Source organism: Thermobia domestica, chromosome 1 (genome assembly GCF_964235325.1).
Source record: "Thermobia domestica chromosome 1, izTheDome1.hap1.1, whole genome shotgun sequence".
NCBI lineage: Eukaryota > Metazoa > Arthropoda > Insecta > Zygentoma > Lepismatidae > Thermobia > Thermobia domestica.
This window is the reverse complement of record NC_137454.1, coordinates 160,174,846-160,195,390: the sequence shown is the minus strand read 5'-3', so window position 1 is coordinate 160,195,390 and position 20,545 is coordinate 160,174,846. Positions and strand designations below refer to the sequence as shown.

Genomic DNA, 20,545 nt, shown 5'->3' with positions numbered 1-20,545 from the left:
TTTGAGTATGCTTTGAATTATAACGACAATATGTTAAGAAAATAGTTGGGAGAACACCTTTGATTCTCTTTACAGAGAGATTCTTCAAATTAGATTCATAAAGGATATTTAAAAATTGCTAAACTTATCTAAATGGGAACTTTACGAAATTTCCTGCTGCTCAACACATGGATCGCTTCTGTCATATCAATACTGCTAGATATGTCGTTTTTGATAGATAATATAGCTAATGAAGAAAGTCTGTCCTGACCCATTGTCGACCGCAAGTATGTTTTAATCAGTTTCGAACGCAAAAATCTTCTTTCTGCTGATGCTACCGACACAGGCATAGTCAGAATAACCCGCAAAACCACCTCTAAATTAGGATACACTTTTCCTAACTTATTTTTCTCTATAAAGAGAGCGGAATCTTAAAGAGAGCTTTAACAAATCGTCCTTTAAAATTAAGAATAAGGGTATTCTTTTCTTACAAGTGTCGATGCGGGGCCCCTTAAAGCGGGGAGCCCTAAGCGGTTGCCTACTTCGCCTATGCCTAACGCCGCTTCTGCCTACGATTTTTTTTATTATTTTTTTTAAGGACTATCACGCGAAGTCAAGCGTTCCCTTTTACATGAGGCAGACTGCTAAACAGTACGTTCACAGCATCAAACAGACGTTGCCTAATTTTGAGTTTAAATATGTATGTGATGCTGACCAAAGTGGTTTTCAATTTGAAATGCATCGCCCGAGAACTTTGGATATAAAAGGCAAAAGAAAAATTGAGGCTCTTGCAATAAGTGTAAATGCTATGACACATTCCTACACAATCGTGCTTTTAATTAATTTAAAGGGAGAGTTAGTTGGTAAGCTGTTCATTGTTCTCTAGGAGAAGAACATCTGGTAAAATGGGATTACATGAATTCCGAGAATGGTTTGTGATTTGCTATTGGCCGAATACAGGGAGCAGGAATTCACTTATGCTGGATAGCTGAGAATCAATTAATAATGAAGAGGTGCGAAGTACAACAGCTCCAACTGGGAAATCAGTGGAAGTGCGACAAATTCCAAAAGGTACCACCGGCATATTTCAACCTTTGAATGTATTTTTTAGACATACAAAACATTGGCGTACCATATGTGATTATGCAATAAAGGACGAACATTTCCATTCAAAACTGCATGACAGAGATACTATTGTCACTCTGCATTCCCTTGTGTACAATCAATTTCAGTCTTCTCTCTTCACAGGAATGATTCAATAAGCATTTTTAAAATCAGTATCTATTGATGAGCCGATCGAATGGTTCGAGGTGCCGAGGAAGTACGCTTTCAATATTCCCGGCATTAACTTTTGTGATATTTGTGACGTTTCATTTTTTATTAGGTGCTCATGGTGCTCTGCAAAATTCTGTTTTGACCATTTTATGAATGCTGAGGACTTGCATTTCTTGCATTGCCGTAATTTTGTCCAGTAAGAATGCTATCTCTGGAGCTATGTTTATTGTCACTATAGTTATCTGTTATCTGCTACAAACAACGAATTTTTCAACATTCAAAGAACTGTAAGTTGCAAACCGTTCTAGATATGGACAAACTAATTAGTGAGATTGGGTGGAAAAAATTATTGTTGCTTGATACCTCACATGGCCCTCTTTCCATTTGAAAAAGTCGACGTCGATCCAATATGGAGGATTTCAAGATGGCGGCAGTGATCTGGAATGCTATAAAAACATCCCTCCTAATTCGATTTACATAGTTGAAGTCATAACTATTGTTCCTTCATTTATTTCGAAAAAATATCGATCTTGTAACTATCAAATTGTACTTGGCTTTCCCAAATTCATGTTTCTATTTCGTTTTCCCATATTTCTAGTGCTCATTAACAGCTAAAATTTTTGTCAATATCTTATATTCAACCCTACATTAGGACAGTAGTTGTTTCCTTTTGCTAACGCAACGGCGAAGTGGTGGTTGTTAGTAATGGCTTCGCATTTTGACCTGAAGAAGAAGAATATCTAAAATTCACAAGCACTGGCTCCACGATTCTCAATCCTTCAAGCCCTTCCAATTGATGCACCTACACAGTTCCGTTGGCCAGCTATAATGTTACCTACGAGATAAAATGATATGAGAAATATTTTTTTCTAGTCTTGTTGTCTCATCTTGTAAATTTAGTAGATGTCTCGTCTCGTCTCGATTCTCGAAGCCTTTCTTGTATAATCCTGAAAAAAAATTTCGTCTCATTTTATACACTTTTCGAAGAAATCTTGGTAGAGTATTACACTTGGTAACAGGAAATACAAAATTGACCACCGTTCACTTAGGTTCGTTACCGACATAAACATAAAAAGGCATTCAGAGCACAGAACTACTAGCAATTGAGTTTTCAAAGACAATTTTTTGGAGTATGCTGATATTCAACAATTTAATTAAAAAAAAAAAAAAAACTGGAGTAGGAAACACACCAGATATCTGAGTTCACAACAGCCCTCATCCGGCACAGGGTTTTTCTTGGTATTGCGTTAGTGCAAATTCCGTACTTCATTAGGAACAGTAGGACGGCATTATGCAGTGAACTGAACAGACGGTGATAGTGCAAATAATCGATGCTCGGTTATGTGATGCAAGCTTGACGAAAATTATGTTCAGTGTTTGTCCCAAAGAACAGTATCCAAGGTGATAATGATCTACAAAACTCGGAAAAATAAAGTCAAAGAGGAACAGTGGTCGGAAGGAAATCATCACTGACAGTTCCCACCGAATATTAAAGTGGATTTTCAGTCAGAACCGTCGTGCGACTCGGGTGTAAGTGACGGAGGAACTCAACCAACTCCTCCCAAAGTTTATGCCAAGAACCACAGTCCAGCGATATATATATATATATAGTGGCGGATCCAAGGGGGCGCTATAGAAGCTATAGGCCCCCCTTGACCCTCAGTTATACACTGGATAAAATGGGCTTCAATCCTGCTTTACACTGGATAAACGGTAAAATATTGTTTAGCCTCTCCCTTGATCATATCCTGGATCCGTCTCTCTCTCTCTCTCTCTCTCTCTCTCTCTCTCTCTCTCTCTATATATATATATATATATATATATATATATATATATATATATATATATATATATATGACACCTCACCTTATCTTATATCATTCACCTTATTTCAAACAACGGGCCGTGTTTATGTGTGGTAAACGCTTAAAGAATAGTATGATCTGCAGTGTCTCCTCCTAACCATCAAAATGGCGGCGGCATATTGATGCTGTGGGCTGCAATATCCTGCTTTTCTAGGGACCTGTGTTAACACTTACCGGTTGCGTTACTACCAGAGATTATATCACTATTTTAGGAGACCATGTGTATCTTATGGTCCAGATGTTGTTTCCGGGCGATGCCGATATATTCCAGGATGACAGCGTGTCCATTCTCACAGCTGGATCTGTTGCAATGTGGTTTGAGAAATATCGGGATGAACTTGAGCCCAATCCCAAGACCAGGACATAATTGAACATCTGTGGTTCATTTCGGAGACGTGGTTTGTTTTGGAGAGATGAATCTAGCGTACATTTACGCCTCAATCCGCTCTCACGGAACTGAGTGATGCATTATATGTAGAATGGTTCAATATCGCAGTTGCCACCATTCACGACCTCTATGACTCAATTCCACCCCGCGTCAGATGTTTCGAGGGCGAAAGGTGGTCGAACGCAATATTAATCTAGTAAGTTACACTTTTTTTACAGGTGTTTCTATTACATTGATCACTATCTATACATTAAATGCAAATATATTGATTAAACTTGTGACCTCTTACAAGCACAAATAGTGTAAATCTCTCTTCTTTTTTCGAATTTAAAAATGTCCTGCCTCGTCGAGACTAGTAGAGAAATTTCTCGTTTTGTGGGCAACATTAAGCAGCTGGAGAAACAACAATTGGTGATGTGCTATAACCTGAGCAGTCCCGTAAAGAAAGAGTAGTGGAGGTTTCAGGTGTTAGGGATGGGCTATGTAGCAATGATGACAACGCCGTGGAATATCGTAAAGAAACCTTGTTTATGTCGGCAGCCTATCTATAAACGAATCCTTTCCCTAAGGAAGATATATTACATTTGTCCGTGTCATTTTATGAGTTTAATGAACTTCTATATGACCTGTCATCCCACTTCATACCATTTCCCAAGCTGTTGGCTAATGGGTTCTTCACTACAAAATTGAATGTTTTTCTTAATGTCTCACACATTTGGAATATCAGCTTTGTGAATGTCCCGAATACAATACGTCTTAGAAGGATACGGTAGTAATAATATTTGTTCCGAGTTTAACTTATCTAGCATACAGGCTTTCATAACGAAATTTTAGTTTCTCACGTTTGACCTGCTCTCTTTGGCATACTTGTTTATCTGTAACGACCACAACCAACAGACTACAAGAGGCTACAACAGGCTACAATAACCACAACCCAGTAACACGTTACGTTTCTCTGATTTTTTTTGTTTACCTCAAGACGAAAGGTGTAGGTTGCGCTTCCAGTGACAATAGTGCAAATCTGACAGGGCTTTTCTTTTGCAGCTAGGTATAATAATATATACACTATAATGTAGGAATCAATGTGGATCTCGGGCAAAATCAGATTGGTAAACCTGTAACAAATTAAAGGAAGAAAGTTTGTTTAATGTGTGTAGTTTTCTGAAGCTGTATGCTTCCTTCCTATAGTTTGTAACGAAAAAATTAAATTAATTTTTTTTATTGATGAAACTTACTCAACCAGGGCCGGATTAAGGGAGGGACTTAGGGGGAGCTATAGCCCCGGGCCTCCACTCTGATCAAAATCTCAACTAGCTATCTAAAAAGAATGATGAGATACAATCATCAGCATAAAATAAAATATGACCAAAAAAATGAAACATATTCCCATAACTTTTCTGCTGTACTTTCACAGAAATGTATTAGGTTTTCAGCAGGGTCCATTTATTTCTTCTAGCCCCGGGCCTCCAGATGAGTTAATTCAGTTCTGTCCTCAACAGCTACCATTTACATGAATCATGATATTAATAATTCTTTTTCTTCTTATTATTATTACAGGCTGTGTTCTTCGTGATCATTTGTGATCTCGAGAAAGTTGAAGTCTTTGAACTCTCGGAAAATTGAAGTCTTTTCTTCTCTATCAAGATAACTTGGAACTCATAATTTCTGTATTGACGTCTTCAACCATCCATCAACCATCATAAAGAACAAGAAGAATAAGAAAACCACAATGTGAATGTATAATCGACATGTAATTATTTAATTTAATTGTTGTACTTAGAAAAATAAAATAGACCCTAGTAATATGTTAAACGACCTAAGAGATATATTTTTAAATAAATTATCTTGTTTGAGTGTTAAAGTTCGTAATGGTAGTTTAACTTATAGACAGGGGTGCCCACAAGGGGGGGCTATGACGCAAACTGCGTCATTGAAATATTTGGGGGGGTTAAAAATCTATATAAATATGTTTGAGGGTATGGAAAAATTAATCGAAAAGTTTTTTTTTTTCATAGAACACCTACGAATAGACATTTGAGGGGGGTGCGTCATGGACATGAGGGGGGGTGGGCACCACTGTTATAGATGTGTATGAATGTATTTACAAGCAAATAATTAGATCGCAAGAAGGAAATGTTAACAGTATAAATATTAACAAACAGTTTTATGGAAACAAATGCCAATAGAACTGAAAGTTATTTCATTTTGTTCAAATTGCGTTTGTTCATACTTGATGAGATTTGATTTTAACCTGTTTAGAAAATACAATGTAATGATTTTATAATCTCAAACTATTTTTGTGTACAAAATAAATCAACTATATTTTGAAATACATTTTTGAGTTTTTTTTAAATATCAAAATATGAAGGCTAAGTGAGTTGTTGATGAAATTCGACTCAATGAAGAAAGAAAAAAATCAGTACATTCGCGATTAGATTAAATTTTATGTGTAATATAAAATATTGTGTTTGATTACGTAATTTACTTACATTGTAAGAAGTAGTGTTTTATCAAAACTCTTTTATATATATTTACCCTGTTTGTCAAATGTGTCACTCTGTTTGGGAGACAAAAAAATAAAGAAATAAATAAAAAAATAAAAAATAAAATAAATAAATAAAATAAAAAAGCCTCAAGAACTTCTCTATGGATCACCATCATTATTGGGCAAGATGAAGGTCAAAACCTAAGATTCGAGCTTGTTGATAGAAGTGGTAGAAACCAAGAATTTACCTTTTTACGTTGATCAATATAGAACAAAAAACGGGAATAGATATTGTGAAGCTGTTTGCTGCAGCCTATTAACTATCCTAAAAATACAGAGTGGCCCAAAAGTAGGTATACAGTGCGGTACTGATCAGCTCATTGCATTTTTATATCACTTCTTATTGCTATCCATCAGGTAGACTTAGTTTCTTTATTATTTGTTCTTAATGTCTTTTTACTTATATCTTAAGTTTGGAAAGGCCGAAGCAAATAAACCCATAAACTAGAATGTTATACTTGATCAATGCAGGGGTGTACACCAAACTTTTGGGCCACCCTGTATACTCTATCTCCACTCTAAACTCTACTAAAACTGACAGTTATTAGAAATCTACTATCGGTTTCAGTTTCCATATTGATTGAGGAAATATCACGCCATGTAGACCAAACTTCTTCACTGCTACTTCTTTTAAATAATAGGCTAATAATAATTTAGTAATACATTTTTCAGTATTTGCAGACGGTTACAGGAAAAAGAAAATACTTGTGAAAGGGACGTAGTAAGTGCTTAGTAACAGATTTAACATGATGAATATCAACAAGAGGAAGCCATAGATCAATCATTTGTATAATGGGATATTCTGTGACGTCACTGTTCGCTTCTCAGCAAAACACATACACAGAAAAAAAGGGATAGATAGGAATGCTGGCGTTCATGGAAGAAAGTGATGACACATACAACAAGAAACATCGATGGTGAATGGGTTTGAAAATATTCGACTCGTGTACCCATGATTACAAATACACTGACAAGACTTGATTTATTATTTCATTACCCTTCACCTCCCCTGCTTTGCTTCACCGATTTCTCACATATTTTTCCCCAATCGTAAACGTGTGCTCCTACGTTATGCAACGACCAGTTGGAAATAACCATTACAGATTATGAAATGAGCAAGAAAAGAAACCACAAGAGAAAAAAGTCACCTAATCGAAGAAGTCCAACGAATTATGTTACCTAGTAAGTAAAATAATAAGAGCTACTACTAAAATACAAATTAGCTCAAAAGAAGAAGAAATTAAAGAAAAATCTTTTGCAGGAAAAAAAGAGAAAATTTAAAGGTAGTATGTAAGTGAAGCATCGACTCTAGGAAAGAAAAACGAAGAATAAAAACCACTCAAGTGTAGTTTTAAAGGTCGGTGCGAATGAAATATCCGTTTTGACGTCTGATGAGAAACTTGACTCAGCAACACAACACAGTAATGGACTAAGGTCACGCAAATAGCGTCACAAACTTTGTATAGGTTCTGCAAACAAACTGAGGTACCCAGTCTGTCAGGTACCCAGTACATTGTTGAACAGGGTCGTATGGAGAACATGCGAGTGATTTGTCTTTACAAAATCAAACTGGAAGATTCTGTACAGTAAGCAGCAAAAAATGTTAGCAGTGCATTCGGGCCAGGAATGGTGAATGAACACATTGGTTGGTTAATTTCGTTCCGCTGTCAACACTGCAAAATGAGCCCTAGGACACTAACAAACATCAATGTTCGTGTGAGCTACTCGGAATCATTCTGGACGCAAATATTCATACCATTGCATACAAGTTAGGCATATACCAAACCACTAACGTTCGGCAAATCCTTGCAATCGGTAAAGAGAAAAAGTTGATTTCATAGTTGCCACATGAGTTGATACCCGCGAATAAGAATCGTTGTTTGAAGGTGTGCAGAACCCTGAGTTTAAGGAATAACATGGAAAGTTTCCTGCATCGAAGTGTAACTTTTGATGAAAAATGGATGTGTTATGACGATTGTCCAGAACGGTTTCCGAAACTACTAGAAGATGTCGTCGGCATATGGTGATTCACGGTGGGTTAGTCCATCATGTCTTTCTCACTAGAGGCGAAATCATAATTTTGGTGATTGTTATGGTGCTGAACCCCATGAAATCCATTGCAACTTTGCTTGTAAGCATTCAGAAATGCTCAAAAGACATGCGGGCACATTCTTTAACGGTTTACGTTAACACAACTCAAAATATGGAACTTGGTTTGTGATAATCGGCATACTACTATCCATTTCATAAAGATAGGCCCCTGACTTCGAGGTGCTGCTGTGACGTCCAGTCAAAACTTATACTGCATTATCGTACCTCGTTGGAATTGTTGGAATGTTGTCTTTTCAATACTTAAGACATACACATTTTCTTTGTACTGTATAATGAGAAAAAAATAGAAATTAATGAAAAAGTGCGTATTTTTTCGTACTTTTATGGTAAATCAATGTTTATAGGACTATATCTCGGAAAGGAGATAACATGAAATAATTTCCTGTGCACGATATGTAGATGCATATATTACCTGCAAGTTCTGAAAATTTCATTACTCAACACGCAGTAATTTTCTTGTTATTCAGCAAAAAGGGAGACATCATTATCTCTGAATTGCTGCGGTGTATTAACAATCTGAAAAAACTTTTAGAAAGATCTTAAAGTAGCTTTTTCAACCAAACTGTTTTGACTTGTTTTAAAAGATAAACAATCACAAATATGACATTATGATTTTCTCTGCTTTGCGCCCTTCGCTATCGCAGTTTATACGGAGTGCTACGTTGCCACATTTTCCTGACGCGTATACACTCTCAGCCGGACGGGTATTTAAACTTGTCACGCACACTGTCCGGCACTTTTTAGAGATATTTTTAAAATGTAATGTCTCCACAGATTTTAAACCAATTTCTTAGAAATTAACAGGATATACAGTAAATGTACCAAGTGTTCAAAATTAGAAAAGCGAACTCTTATCTTGTTTGGATTTGCATGTGATGGTCCTCGAAAATTTGTTGCTTTTTGTCAGTTCTTTACTTATTGCATTCAGTACAAAATACACTTGCACAGAAACAAAAACACGCACAAAGTTTATTATATGATACAACCTTAGTTGATATGTAATATTGAGTTTACACTTCACAGAAAATCTGTTTTCAGATCTAAGAGCTCCAAGCTACATTAGAATCTGGCTTTGAATAGGAATGACGCGTTTTTTTTTTTCGGCGCAGCCTCAGGTTTACTTGAAACAGAGTTACTATCTTGTTCACTCCTGGATACGCCACTGAGCACAGAATAATCAATGTCCTTACTATTAATTACTAATTCATAACCGTCTGAGTCGGAGTCATTCATCAGTTCTGCAATTTCATTATCGCTAAACATTTTGCCTCTTCTTTTTGTAATACCGCCGCTCGTGAAGGAATATCCATTTTTTTAAATCAAAAAGCACAAGATATACTCACGAAAATATAAATGCCCATTCGTCCATCTCATTGCAATGAACCCATATGATATGAGTGCGTGTGTAAGTTTTTGACGCCTACGAACCGAAGGGAAGTGTTGAAGATTTAATCAGTGCGACGTGATTAGACTCAAATACAGCCCTCGTCACCTACTCATTGCATTGTTTTCTTTCGTTGAAAGAAAACAAAGGACCCATTCTGTGTTAGTGTACATTCGGCAGGGGAATTGATCGCAGAACTTGGGTGAACATGTGATTGCCAAGGCTACAGTACAGTTCTTTTTAACCTTTAACATGTTCGTAAGCTGGAGAGTGTGTATACTGATAGATCTTGAGGTAGAAATGGAGCCATTGTTTATAAATGTTAGGGAAGATAGCAGGAGCAGCGATGAGTCAACAAAGCCATGACGAAAGTGAATGAAGTAAGAGATGAGTTTTTGGATGTGTTCCTTCAACGTTTTATTTCGATTACATTGAGATGTGTACACTCATGTCCAAAATTATTCTCGCATACCTATATCTGGTTTTCTTGTAACAATATAATTTGATAATGATTTTGCAGGGTACTTTTAATACTGATACTATAGAGTCGGGAAATGTATATTTGTGGTAAATTTCATAGGAAAAGAATACGAAAATTAGCATGAGTAAAACAAAATGTTGCTAAATGGATAAGAAAATTTTAGTTTCGTTTTATTGTTCTTATTTACTGCTCTTTTGACATGAAATTTTCCACATAGCCTACATGTCTTTGCCGATTATACACATACTAACATTATAAGAAATACCAGGCGAATTCGTTATCAAATTATATTCCTACAATAACATATTTATAGACATGCGACAATAATTTTGGACATGAGTGTACATGCATTAATATTTTTATGATGTTGTGAAAGGTTATAATAAATACTTTTCCTATTACATTCTTTTGAAGTAGGCTTCGCGGTACAAGCTTCCTGAACGCGACAACACTGCACGACAGCGTTGCCGCACTTCCATTTACTGTATGCTGTTCCTTCATATAAGCGCGGGGAATTTAAAGATTGGGCTGCAACATGGCTCACCGCTTAACGCAGAGAATATGTTGAAGTAAACACTTTTTTTTTTAAAAAAAAATAAATACTCTACCAACTAAACCCTTTTTTGTTAATAGTTCCAAATATTTCGAACACTAGACTTCCAAATTTTCGAACAGTGTTTTGTTCGTTTCTCTACCTACCTTGGTAAAGGAGATCAGAGCGTCGTACATTTGTTTTAATTACACAAAAAATATCAAGTGATGAAAATTGAACTTTTCACAACTTATAGTTAATGGATGCATCTACATATTGTACACAGGAAATTATTTCACGTGATCTCTTTTCTGAGATATAGCTCTATAAACATTGATCTACCAAAAAAGTACGAAAAAATACGCACTTTTTCATTAATTTTTATTTTTTTCTCACTACATAGTACAAAGAAAATTTTTATGTCTTAAGTATTGAAAAGACAACATTCCAGCAATTCCAACGAGGTACGACAATGAAATATAAGTTTTGACTGGACGTCACGGCAGCACCGCGAAGTCAGGGGCCTATCTTTATGAAATGGATAGTAGTTCTTTGGAGCAACTCACACATCGTATTCAATATAATGATATTATTTCGAAATATACTATTTTGGAGTTGAAAGAATCAAGCAAACATAAACGGGGGATAGGGAAGTATGTAGATGAAAACTTCGTTGAATGCTGCGGTGGCTCAGTGGTAGAGCGTTCACCTCTGGTTTATAGAGTCCCTGCTTCGACCCCAGTTTGCTCCAAGTGGGCATTTTCGCGAAAAAACACCATATGTGTGGTTTTTATCTGGATTCTCCCGTTTCCTCCCGCTTTTCTTCAATCCGTCATTTCATTCATTCTCATCATCACCGTCCCTTTTGCTTACACGACATAAGCTGAATTAATATGACAATATTAGAAGTTCATTAATGAAATGTGTTGACTTCATCTTGAAAACTGTAAAGCGTTTCTGACCATCATTCATTTCAGAAGGTGTCTATACTCAATAAGAGTTTACGAACAGAGTAGTACAAGAAATTTCCTGTGGCACAGACTTCACCCACAGTATTTTTAAGGCTGGGCCTAATTAGATAATTCAGTTGATAGTAAATGCGATATTAATTTTCATTTTAAAAGTATTAGATTGGTGCGAAATAAGTATCCGTTCCAGGTCATCATTTACCCTCCCTCCAAAGAAAACTACAATGTCAGGTTAATCAAAATGGTCACAATTTGCAACCATGCACTTTTACCATTGCTCTTCCAATGATTAGATTCCATAGCGAAAGAGGCCTGAAGTTTGTACACTGCTCAATCTTCATAGACGGTCCTCCCTCTCATGCCGGAAGAGGTGGTAGTCAGTGGGAGAGATATTGGGGGAATATACTGACTAGGGATGATACCATACCGCGGGACCAAGTACCTGGGGAAAACCTATATATCGTCTGAAAGCGCTTGTCATGAGAAATATGAAACCGTTTCCAAATCACAGGCAAACCCGCAACTTGACCTCTAAGGGGCAAGTTTGTTGGTGTTTGTGACCCGGTGTATGGTATATTCGATAGAATAAAAATGAATGTTACGATGCATCACGCGTAAGCGACTGAGCCCATATGACCCTTTCTGACTCATTGCTAGAACATCAGTCGAGAAAGGATTTGATAATATCTCTTTGCGCCCGGACGTACTCATTTGGTCAGTGTTGCCAACAAACTGTAAATACAGTGTGGAAGATGCTTTCTGTACCACTGGATGCATATCCATGAAACATGGCATAAATATCATTCGTCATTGGAGAAAATATACTGTGGACGTATTCCTCTCCCAAGTACTCCAGTTCGTCAATGTTGCCAACCAATTGTAAAAATAAGAAGTTCTAAAACAGGTTCCGTATGATGAGACCAAGCTTGGCAGAAACATCACATGACATTATAGCAAAAAGACGTTGAATGTTACCGTCTTTCAACCATTCTAGGTTGTCAGTGTTGCCAACCAAGCAAAAACATCATAATGTTGCAAATGGCGTGCGTGCCATTGAACTAATATAGAACAAATGAACATTATGGACATTGGATCCGTATGGCCGAACCCTAGCATGCGGCATATTACATAATTGGGTACGATAAGCAAAGTCTCAAGATAATTCGTGGTTTCTGCACAATTGCTTTCTATACGGTATGTCACAATGAAGCTCCTATGACCAGATGCATGCATGACTCATCGAAACATTTCTTTCCATACGAGCTCCTGACTTATGCCGTTTGTCATTGCGTGGTTAACAGTCATGTCCCATGATATTTGTTCACCTTAAGTTCATATTATTAGACAATAGATAAATACCACCAAGCTAATATACTGCTATTAAAAAAAAAACAACCTTTCGAGAAAATGTATTTCAGAATGATTGGAAATACTGACAATATGGGTGCTTGAGGATTCGCACTAACATAATACAAACCTAGTATGGGTCGCAGACTCATTATGTCCGCCAATGCAGTAGACTTCATGCAAAAATTTTGAATGTTCGCATTGGTTGGCCACACTGCCAAACTGGGATGCATGGGAGACAGGGACACTCACACTCGTTAGCAACACTGACCAAATGAGTACATCTGGGTGCAGTGATATTATCAAACCCGTGCTCGAGTGATGTTCTAGCAATGAGTCAGAAAGGAACATGATGGGTTCAGGCGCTTTCGTGTGATGCATCTAACATTCATTTTTATTCTATCGAATATACCATATATCGGGTCACAAACACGAACAAACCGCCCCTTAGAAGGTCAAGTTGCGGATTTGCCCGTGATTTGAAAACGGTTTCTTCTCATGGCAAGAGCTTTCAGACGATATATAGGTTTTCCCAAGATACTTGGTCCCGATATGGTATCATCCCTAGTGAGTGAGGAAGGGTTCACTGCCAGGGCCGTCGCGTGGGCGGGGGGGCCGGGGCAATCTCCCCGGGCGCCGCGACCACGGAGGGGGAGGGAGGCCGGGACGACAAATACAATAGTGGATGATATCCACTATTATACATGTACAAATATATGAATACATATACCATTTCGTTATATGAAGCACACATTCTCCATACAGGAGGCTTATGTAATATGTTAGTTACTTTTTTTCTACAATAGAATGTCCCAGTGTTTGCTGTTCTAGTCTTACCTATTGGGACACGTAATAACACTTCTGAAACTAATTCTGGACAGTCAATTTTACCGTTTAATAATTTATGTAAGAACAACAAATCAAATACCCATCTTTGGAGGCACTGTGGCTCAGTGGTAGAGCGTTCACCTCCGGTGTTTGGGGTCCCTGGTTCGATCCCAGCTCGCGCCTTGTGGACTTTGTGGTGGACAAACACCGTGCTCGTGGGTTTTCTCGGGGTTCTCCCGTTTCCTCCCACTTTATTCATTCCACCATTTCACTCATTTCTCATTATCACCGTCTCCTTTAGCCTAACCGGCATAACCGTGGGACGTTAAACTTAAAGATTTCATTTCGATTTCCTTTTTACGTAATTTAAATATTCACGTTTCTATAATTTAACTAAATTTGTATCTTATTTAGCAGTGACAGACATTTTGGTTAGCCAATGCTCTTGCCAAGATAATTTGTTTACATTTGCTAATGACGTTATGGCTAACAGAGTTAAATATTACACCCCAAAAGAATAGTACACCATACATAGATTGCAGTGGAGCTTTGAGAGATTCCTCACCACAGCTTGCAGTGGAGCAATATGGTTCTCCTTTCCGGCCTGTAACAAACACTAAGACACTCCTCCTACGAACATGTGCCCTATAGCGTCTATTCTTAAAATTCTACTTTGTATTTTGTTTAAAAAATCTTCATAATAAGTAGCGAAATTTTCTCTCAAATTTGAGCTCGGCTTGCCGTGGAGCTTGCGGGACTCCACCTCTTTTTTTGCTTGCAGTGGAGCATTGAAAATCCTATCCACGTCACTCAGCTTGCAGCGGAACTTTGTGAGGAATCTTTCCCTAGGCTATTCGGCCTATGAACACCAACTTTTCCTAAAAAATTTAGTGAACATTGAACTTATTTAGTGGAACTGAATTATATCAAGAAGTTTTGTAACAAAACTGGTAGTGGGAGAAAACGATTCCGTTGTGTGATTCCTCTACCTTCTACCTGCTACAGGAGAATTTTGCAATATTCTTTCCGAATCTGATTGATATAATGCATAAGAAAGGCGCACAAGAGATACCACCATAAGCTTTCTAGATATCTTACATCTGTAGTACCGTTTTTGTAGACATATACGACGCATTCCATTTTCTATTTTCAAATTTGAGAGAAAATTTCGCTACTTATTATGAAGATTTTTTTAAAAAAAATACAAAGTAGAATTTTAAGAATAGACGCTATAGGGCACATGTTCGTAGGAGGAGTGTCTTAGTGTTTGTTACAGTAACAAACACGAAAAACCTCAGGCAAGCCATTTTTCTTATGAACTCTACGTAACTAGAATGCTGATTCATAGCATTCAGAAACAAGGAAAACATAAAATAACCCAGAATCAGGGAAACTTTTGAGATAGAAATTTAAAAAAAAATATCTCTTTCGTTGTATTAAATACATTTCATTCTTGAACTTATTCTCAAAGGGTAAAAAAGTGCATCTTATACACGGGTAAATGTAATATTTTGTAAACTATGTTTCTCAAGTGCAAAGATCGAGTAAATACTCACTTGCCATCACCAATCTTGCAACAGGTCAGAATAATAACGATTCCTATGAATTTTTAAAGAATTTATGCATTCAACAGTGCCATGTATTTGGTTTAATATAGACTATTCAAGGTACTAAATGCTCGGCTTAAAACATTATCAAGTTCACAAAGTATTTTAAGATCTCTCAAAATTTCTCGTTCCATGGGCAACACTAGATGCAGTAAAACAGGGCTATTGTATGAAATAAAATATCGAATAACAAATGCAGACGAGAATATACTTTGTGACATTAATAGCATCCAATGTTTTCAATTGTATTTCGTAGGATTAATTCATTTACGATTCTTCTATTATGTAAAATTTGTTAGTACTTAAACATAATATTTGATTGACGAACATTTCTACACAGTGAACATATATGTGTTTCATTTACACTTTTTGTTTCGGCAGGTATTCAATATTTCTGTTCAATAACTGTTTGTCATTCGGAGCTGACAAGTAAAGGGTCCAAATGGATGAATCGAGTTGCGAGATGAGACTTAGTGTACCTGATAGAGGATGTAAAAATATGTGTATGTGCAAAGTTATAGCGGCTGAGAGATATAAGAAACGTAGGGGGAGGGGTTCAAAGTTGGTGCAGAAGGGCTATGCTATGTTATTGAAATACAGCAAATAAACTGTTGAATCGTGAAAATAGTGAAAGATAGACAACGTAAACGTTGGCAGTTTCACATATTGGCAAAAGAAGAATGGAGAGAGTAGATCACGAACCTCCGCCGCCATCTTGAAATCCGCCATTTTGAAATCTGTGATATGTTTTCAAATGGAAATGCGATATATCGATTAGGGCCAGCACGTTTTTAAAATGTCAATTATGAACTTTATTGATCGTTGTTTGTACTTATTTCGAAGATTTAGGATCATGTTTATAGTTATTTAGGAACATCTAGGAGACTGATACCCGTATGTTGAAAGTTTGGATTATCATGAAAACATATGTAAGTTAAACATATCTACAAGCCAAGAAAACTAACAGTGAAATTTGATATCCAACAGTGAACTTTGGTAATAATATTAGAGTCAATCCATTCTAAGTGATCAAGCATATGCCTCTCGACCATCTCCAAAAAATCTAATTTTTTCATGAATGTTTATCCTATATCACGGTACTTCAAAACCAAAATTAATTATTTTTTACAACATGCCATGGCGACGCAGCGGCTGCCACCATTTTGCGTTTTTTCGATTTTAGGCGTTTACATTGTTTTGAATATCTCAGCATGTATTTGTCCTACCAAATTGAAAATTGCTGGAGGTCTCCAACTCGTGCAGAGCTAAAACTTTGTTCTCTTAACATTTTTGCCTAAAACCACTTGAAGGGGCTGAAATCAGGGCCTACAGTAGCAACATTTTTGGACATTGAAGACATGTTTAGGAAGAGGAAACAGCTAACGTAGAGGTATGAATTTGAAGAAAGGTCATAGAGGTATAAATATGTAGTCTGGTATCATAAGTTAATACACAAATATTTACAGACCTGTAGCTGCTCCCAAAGGCCTGAAAAAAATCGTAAAGTTGGGGAATTATGCCAATTTGGCATGTTTCACTGTCCAGTATCTCCAATGGGCCTGGATAAAAAAAAATCTGAAATTTTGGGAATAGTTGGTCCTTTAGTATACCATATTACACAACAAAGCGCATTTTGTGTTTTTTGAGCAGAAGGGGGTCAAAGTATTAAGTAATGACGTCATACTCTAGGAGGTGTTTTGTACCTAAATTCAACTGGAAATTCGCTGTTGTGAAGTAAAATAACGTCGGATGAATGGTTAGTCCAGTCAACGCTCTCAAGCTCGTTTCTATCCTCTAGTTGTAACACTGTCTTATTATACCCACGGTAGAAATGGTGAAGAGTGCCGCTACCAGCAGAAGGCGAGGAAAGTCAAGATGTACATTTGACAAAAATCCGTAAGTACTCATTGTTCTTGCTGTTTGCTATATCAACGATATTCAATCATACTTATTATTGTTTTAACTGTCAACCCATGTAGGAGACTGTTGTCCTTTTCGTTTGATCTGCATTACCAAGTCAGTGAACACTTACTCTCTGTAATCACTGACTGCGGAATGAATCACTAGCTACGGAGGTTCTTGTTCTACTCTCCCCAGTAAAACTACCAACGTTTGCATTGTCTATCTTTCACTATTTTCACGATTCAACCACTTTTTGCTGTATTTCAATAACATAGCATAGCCCTTCTGCGTCCAACTTTGACCCCCTCCCCCTACGTTTCTTATGGCTCTCAGCCGCTATAATTTTCCACATACACATATTTTTACATCCTCTATCAGATGCACTAAGTCTTATCCCACAACTCGATTCATCTATTTGGACCCTTTACTTGTAAGTGCTCTGTGACGTCACAGGGCGTTGCTCACATTCTCAGTAAATCACCCGGAGACAACAAGGAGCAGACGAGATCCAAGGACGTTGATGAAGGACGTAGTAAGACAAATAATAACGTCTCCTGCGTTGAACCTTCCCCTCATTTGCTCCACCTGTTTCTCTGATTGTAAAACTTGTTCATACGTCATTCATCGAGCAGTTGAAAATAAATGACTTTTACAATACAAAAGAAAAATGAACAAAGGATTATTTATAGCAAAATAATAGAACAGGAAGCAAGAAGTGTTTACGAACGTAAATATTGTTTATTGGCCACAACTGTCACATGATTACAAGAGGAAGAGAGAGATAGTAAGATTTCCAGCCATATTGATCTTCTGCACCAGCCACCATGACGTCATTTTTTTTTAAAACAAGGGATAATTATTTATTTTTAGAAAATACAGATTGTAGTAGAAATTAGTTGCCAAATTTCTCACAATCTACTATCTTCTGGGCTTCATTCTAAAATAGAAGAGTAAATAAACAATTAACTTTTGTATCACAAGACGATTCATTAAAAAAAAAACACTTAGCAAACATAATACTTTAAATATCTATTTCTTAGATTACAAACTATCCATTGAAATTGTTTTTAGTTATCCGTAAGCATTTCAGTATTCCGTATTATAAAAGATTTGAAGAAAATGAACGAGCTCCCTTCTGATGATATTTTGTTTTAGTAGGCTGTTGATTAAAGTATATAGTCTCTTTTCAGACTATATGAAAAGAGACTTAACTGTTTAAATTGGCATCTGGACCACTATGATTTTGTATCCGAGGTAAGTTTTTAATTTTATTTTATGAGAACTTTTATGAAAAGCAAGTGTCGGTTACTGGTCTCTTCGTGACGGTGACAAATAATTTCGGCACTAACGTTTCGTATTAAACACCTCAACAAATTAATCAGTAGATCACTGGTAGTGTAGATCTCTAGTGCAAATGACCCTGGTTAGACCCAATAAAAAAAAACGTAGTAAACACCATCATATTTACGAGGTTTCTCGACATTTTCTCAATTCCTGTCCTTTACCAGAACATAGTATTCGTCTCTTTTAATTTACAAAGCATAAACACGTGACGTTAAAGATTGTACTTCATTATTTTATAGGTTCACATCTTACGAAATAGTCTTTATAGGGAAATCATACATTAAATGAATGATACAAAAATTGATCCTTTTATTACGACACATCGTCGCATGAGAACCAGAGGAACGTAACTCCAAAAAATGTTGTTTTCGTTTCCTTCATATTTGGACCTAATTTTGAAAGTCCCGCTTGGTGTAAATGGAATGTTACGCCATCTGTTCTCCTTGTTGATCATCTGTTGTACTATAGCTAAATTACCATTTTATTAAAAACACATCTTTCTAAGAAAATAATATTTTTGTCCTCTCGCCTATAAACCTACGAAATTGGAGTTACGTTCCTCTGGTTTTCATATGACGACATGTAAATTCTGAAAATTGGCAAAACATTTTCCAGAAGAAAATGTATCTAAGGCAAGATAGATCCTTGCAAACAGTTAAAAATATGATAATAGCTTGCATATTCTGTTGACATATATATATATATTCTACATTTGGGAAAAACAATGTTTTAATAGTGAGTTAAAAAAAGATGTACCTGTACCTGTAATCTCCTAATTTTAATTCCAGTTATGAGTTAATCAGTTTTACTATATCGATATAATTATCTATCCTGGTAAGAACGATCACAGATCCAACTGTGTTAGAAAACTCAGTAGAAGATAACATTTCGCAGACTTTTTAGATAACATAAGCAACCACTAATATGTATATTCATCTCTAACTCTTGTAAGTGAAAGAGCTTTTAATACTATGGTATATCTACCTTATGAGAGTTTCTTATGTGAATGGTTGTCTAAAACGAGAAAACAAAATAGCAACAAGTGGCACAAGTCCAGGGGTGAATTGAAACCAAACGTCTCAGGCCCATACTTAGATGCTCGTAGACTTTTTTTCCGTAAAATAATAGCCTCCTATAATCTCATTATCACACTTAATGGATCATATCTTTTTTAATACTTGTGAAGAAGGCTGTTAGAAACCATTCGTCTTCTTCTTATCTCATTAACCATACAACGTGGTTCGTGGGCAACATGGAAATTTTAAAACTTTTCTCTCCCTTGGGGAGCTGTTTTATATTTTGATACGTCGTCAATAATATTCGATAATATGAAATTGATGTGCTTCCAAGATACATTTGCAAACTTTAAAAATTCAATGATTTTTAAAAACTATTGAAATAATCAATAACTATTGGTTTTGTGCTATTTGAATGTCCGTTTTTACGTCTGGTAGGAAACCATGCTCTCTAATACAAGCAATGGATGCACTGAGGGCACGCATGCGGTGTCAAAATCTTTGTATATGTTTGAAAAACTGGCAAAGATGTTCAGTCAGATTGGAGGCATTGTATTGTTTATCAGGGTAATCTCAAAGTGCGCCATGGAGAAGAGACAATTGCGAGTTCAAACTAGGACATTCTGCGAGAAACCTAAAGAGTGGATTTGAACCAAGAGTGGTGAATGAACGCACCATTTGTGGTTGGTTTATAGAACTTCGTACTGGTGAGTCACATTGAGAACCGAGGCTCGCAGCCAGTATGTTTTCATGAGCTCCTGAGAAACAATGAAATTGGATCAACATAAAAGTATTCATAGCATTATAAGCGAATTAGGCATACACCATATCACTGTCGTTCGGCGAATGTCTGCGATCGGTAAGATGAAAAAGTTGGAATCATGATTGTCACATGAATTGACACCGGCCAACAAGGAATGACATCTGTAGGTGTGCAGTTCTCTAAGTACGCAGTAACTGGTAATGTTCTTG

General features: G+C 36.6%; 2 protein-coding genes across 4 annotated transcripts in view; one reads left to right on the top strand and one right to left on the bottom strand.

Moving 5' to 3' along the window:
• The window catches only part of LOC145666721 (uncharacterized), a 52,750-nt gene extending 46,665 nt beyond the window's left edge, over positions 1-6,085 (top strand). Inside the window, exon 2 of the mRNA XM_081734246.1 lies at positions 5,065-6,085. The gene's annotated coding sequence lies outside the window, so the exon portion shown is untranslated. The remainder of the gene's footprint in view (positions 1-5,064) is intronic.
• An 11,854-nt stretch (positions 6,086-17,939) lies between these two features.
• Positions 17,940-20,545, bottom strand: part of Akh (Adipokinetic hormone) — a 49,990-nt gene continuing 47,384 nt past the window's right edge. For all 3 annotated transcript variants that reach the window (XM_081734225.1, XM_081734215.1, XM_081734234.1), the window contains exon 3: positions 17,940-18,150. In XM_081734225.1, the coding sequence (XP_081590351.1) occupies positions 18,106-18,150 (45 nt within the window). In that variant the 3' untranslated portion in view covers positions 17,940-18,105. The remainder of the gene's footprint in view (positions 18,151-20,545) is intronic.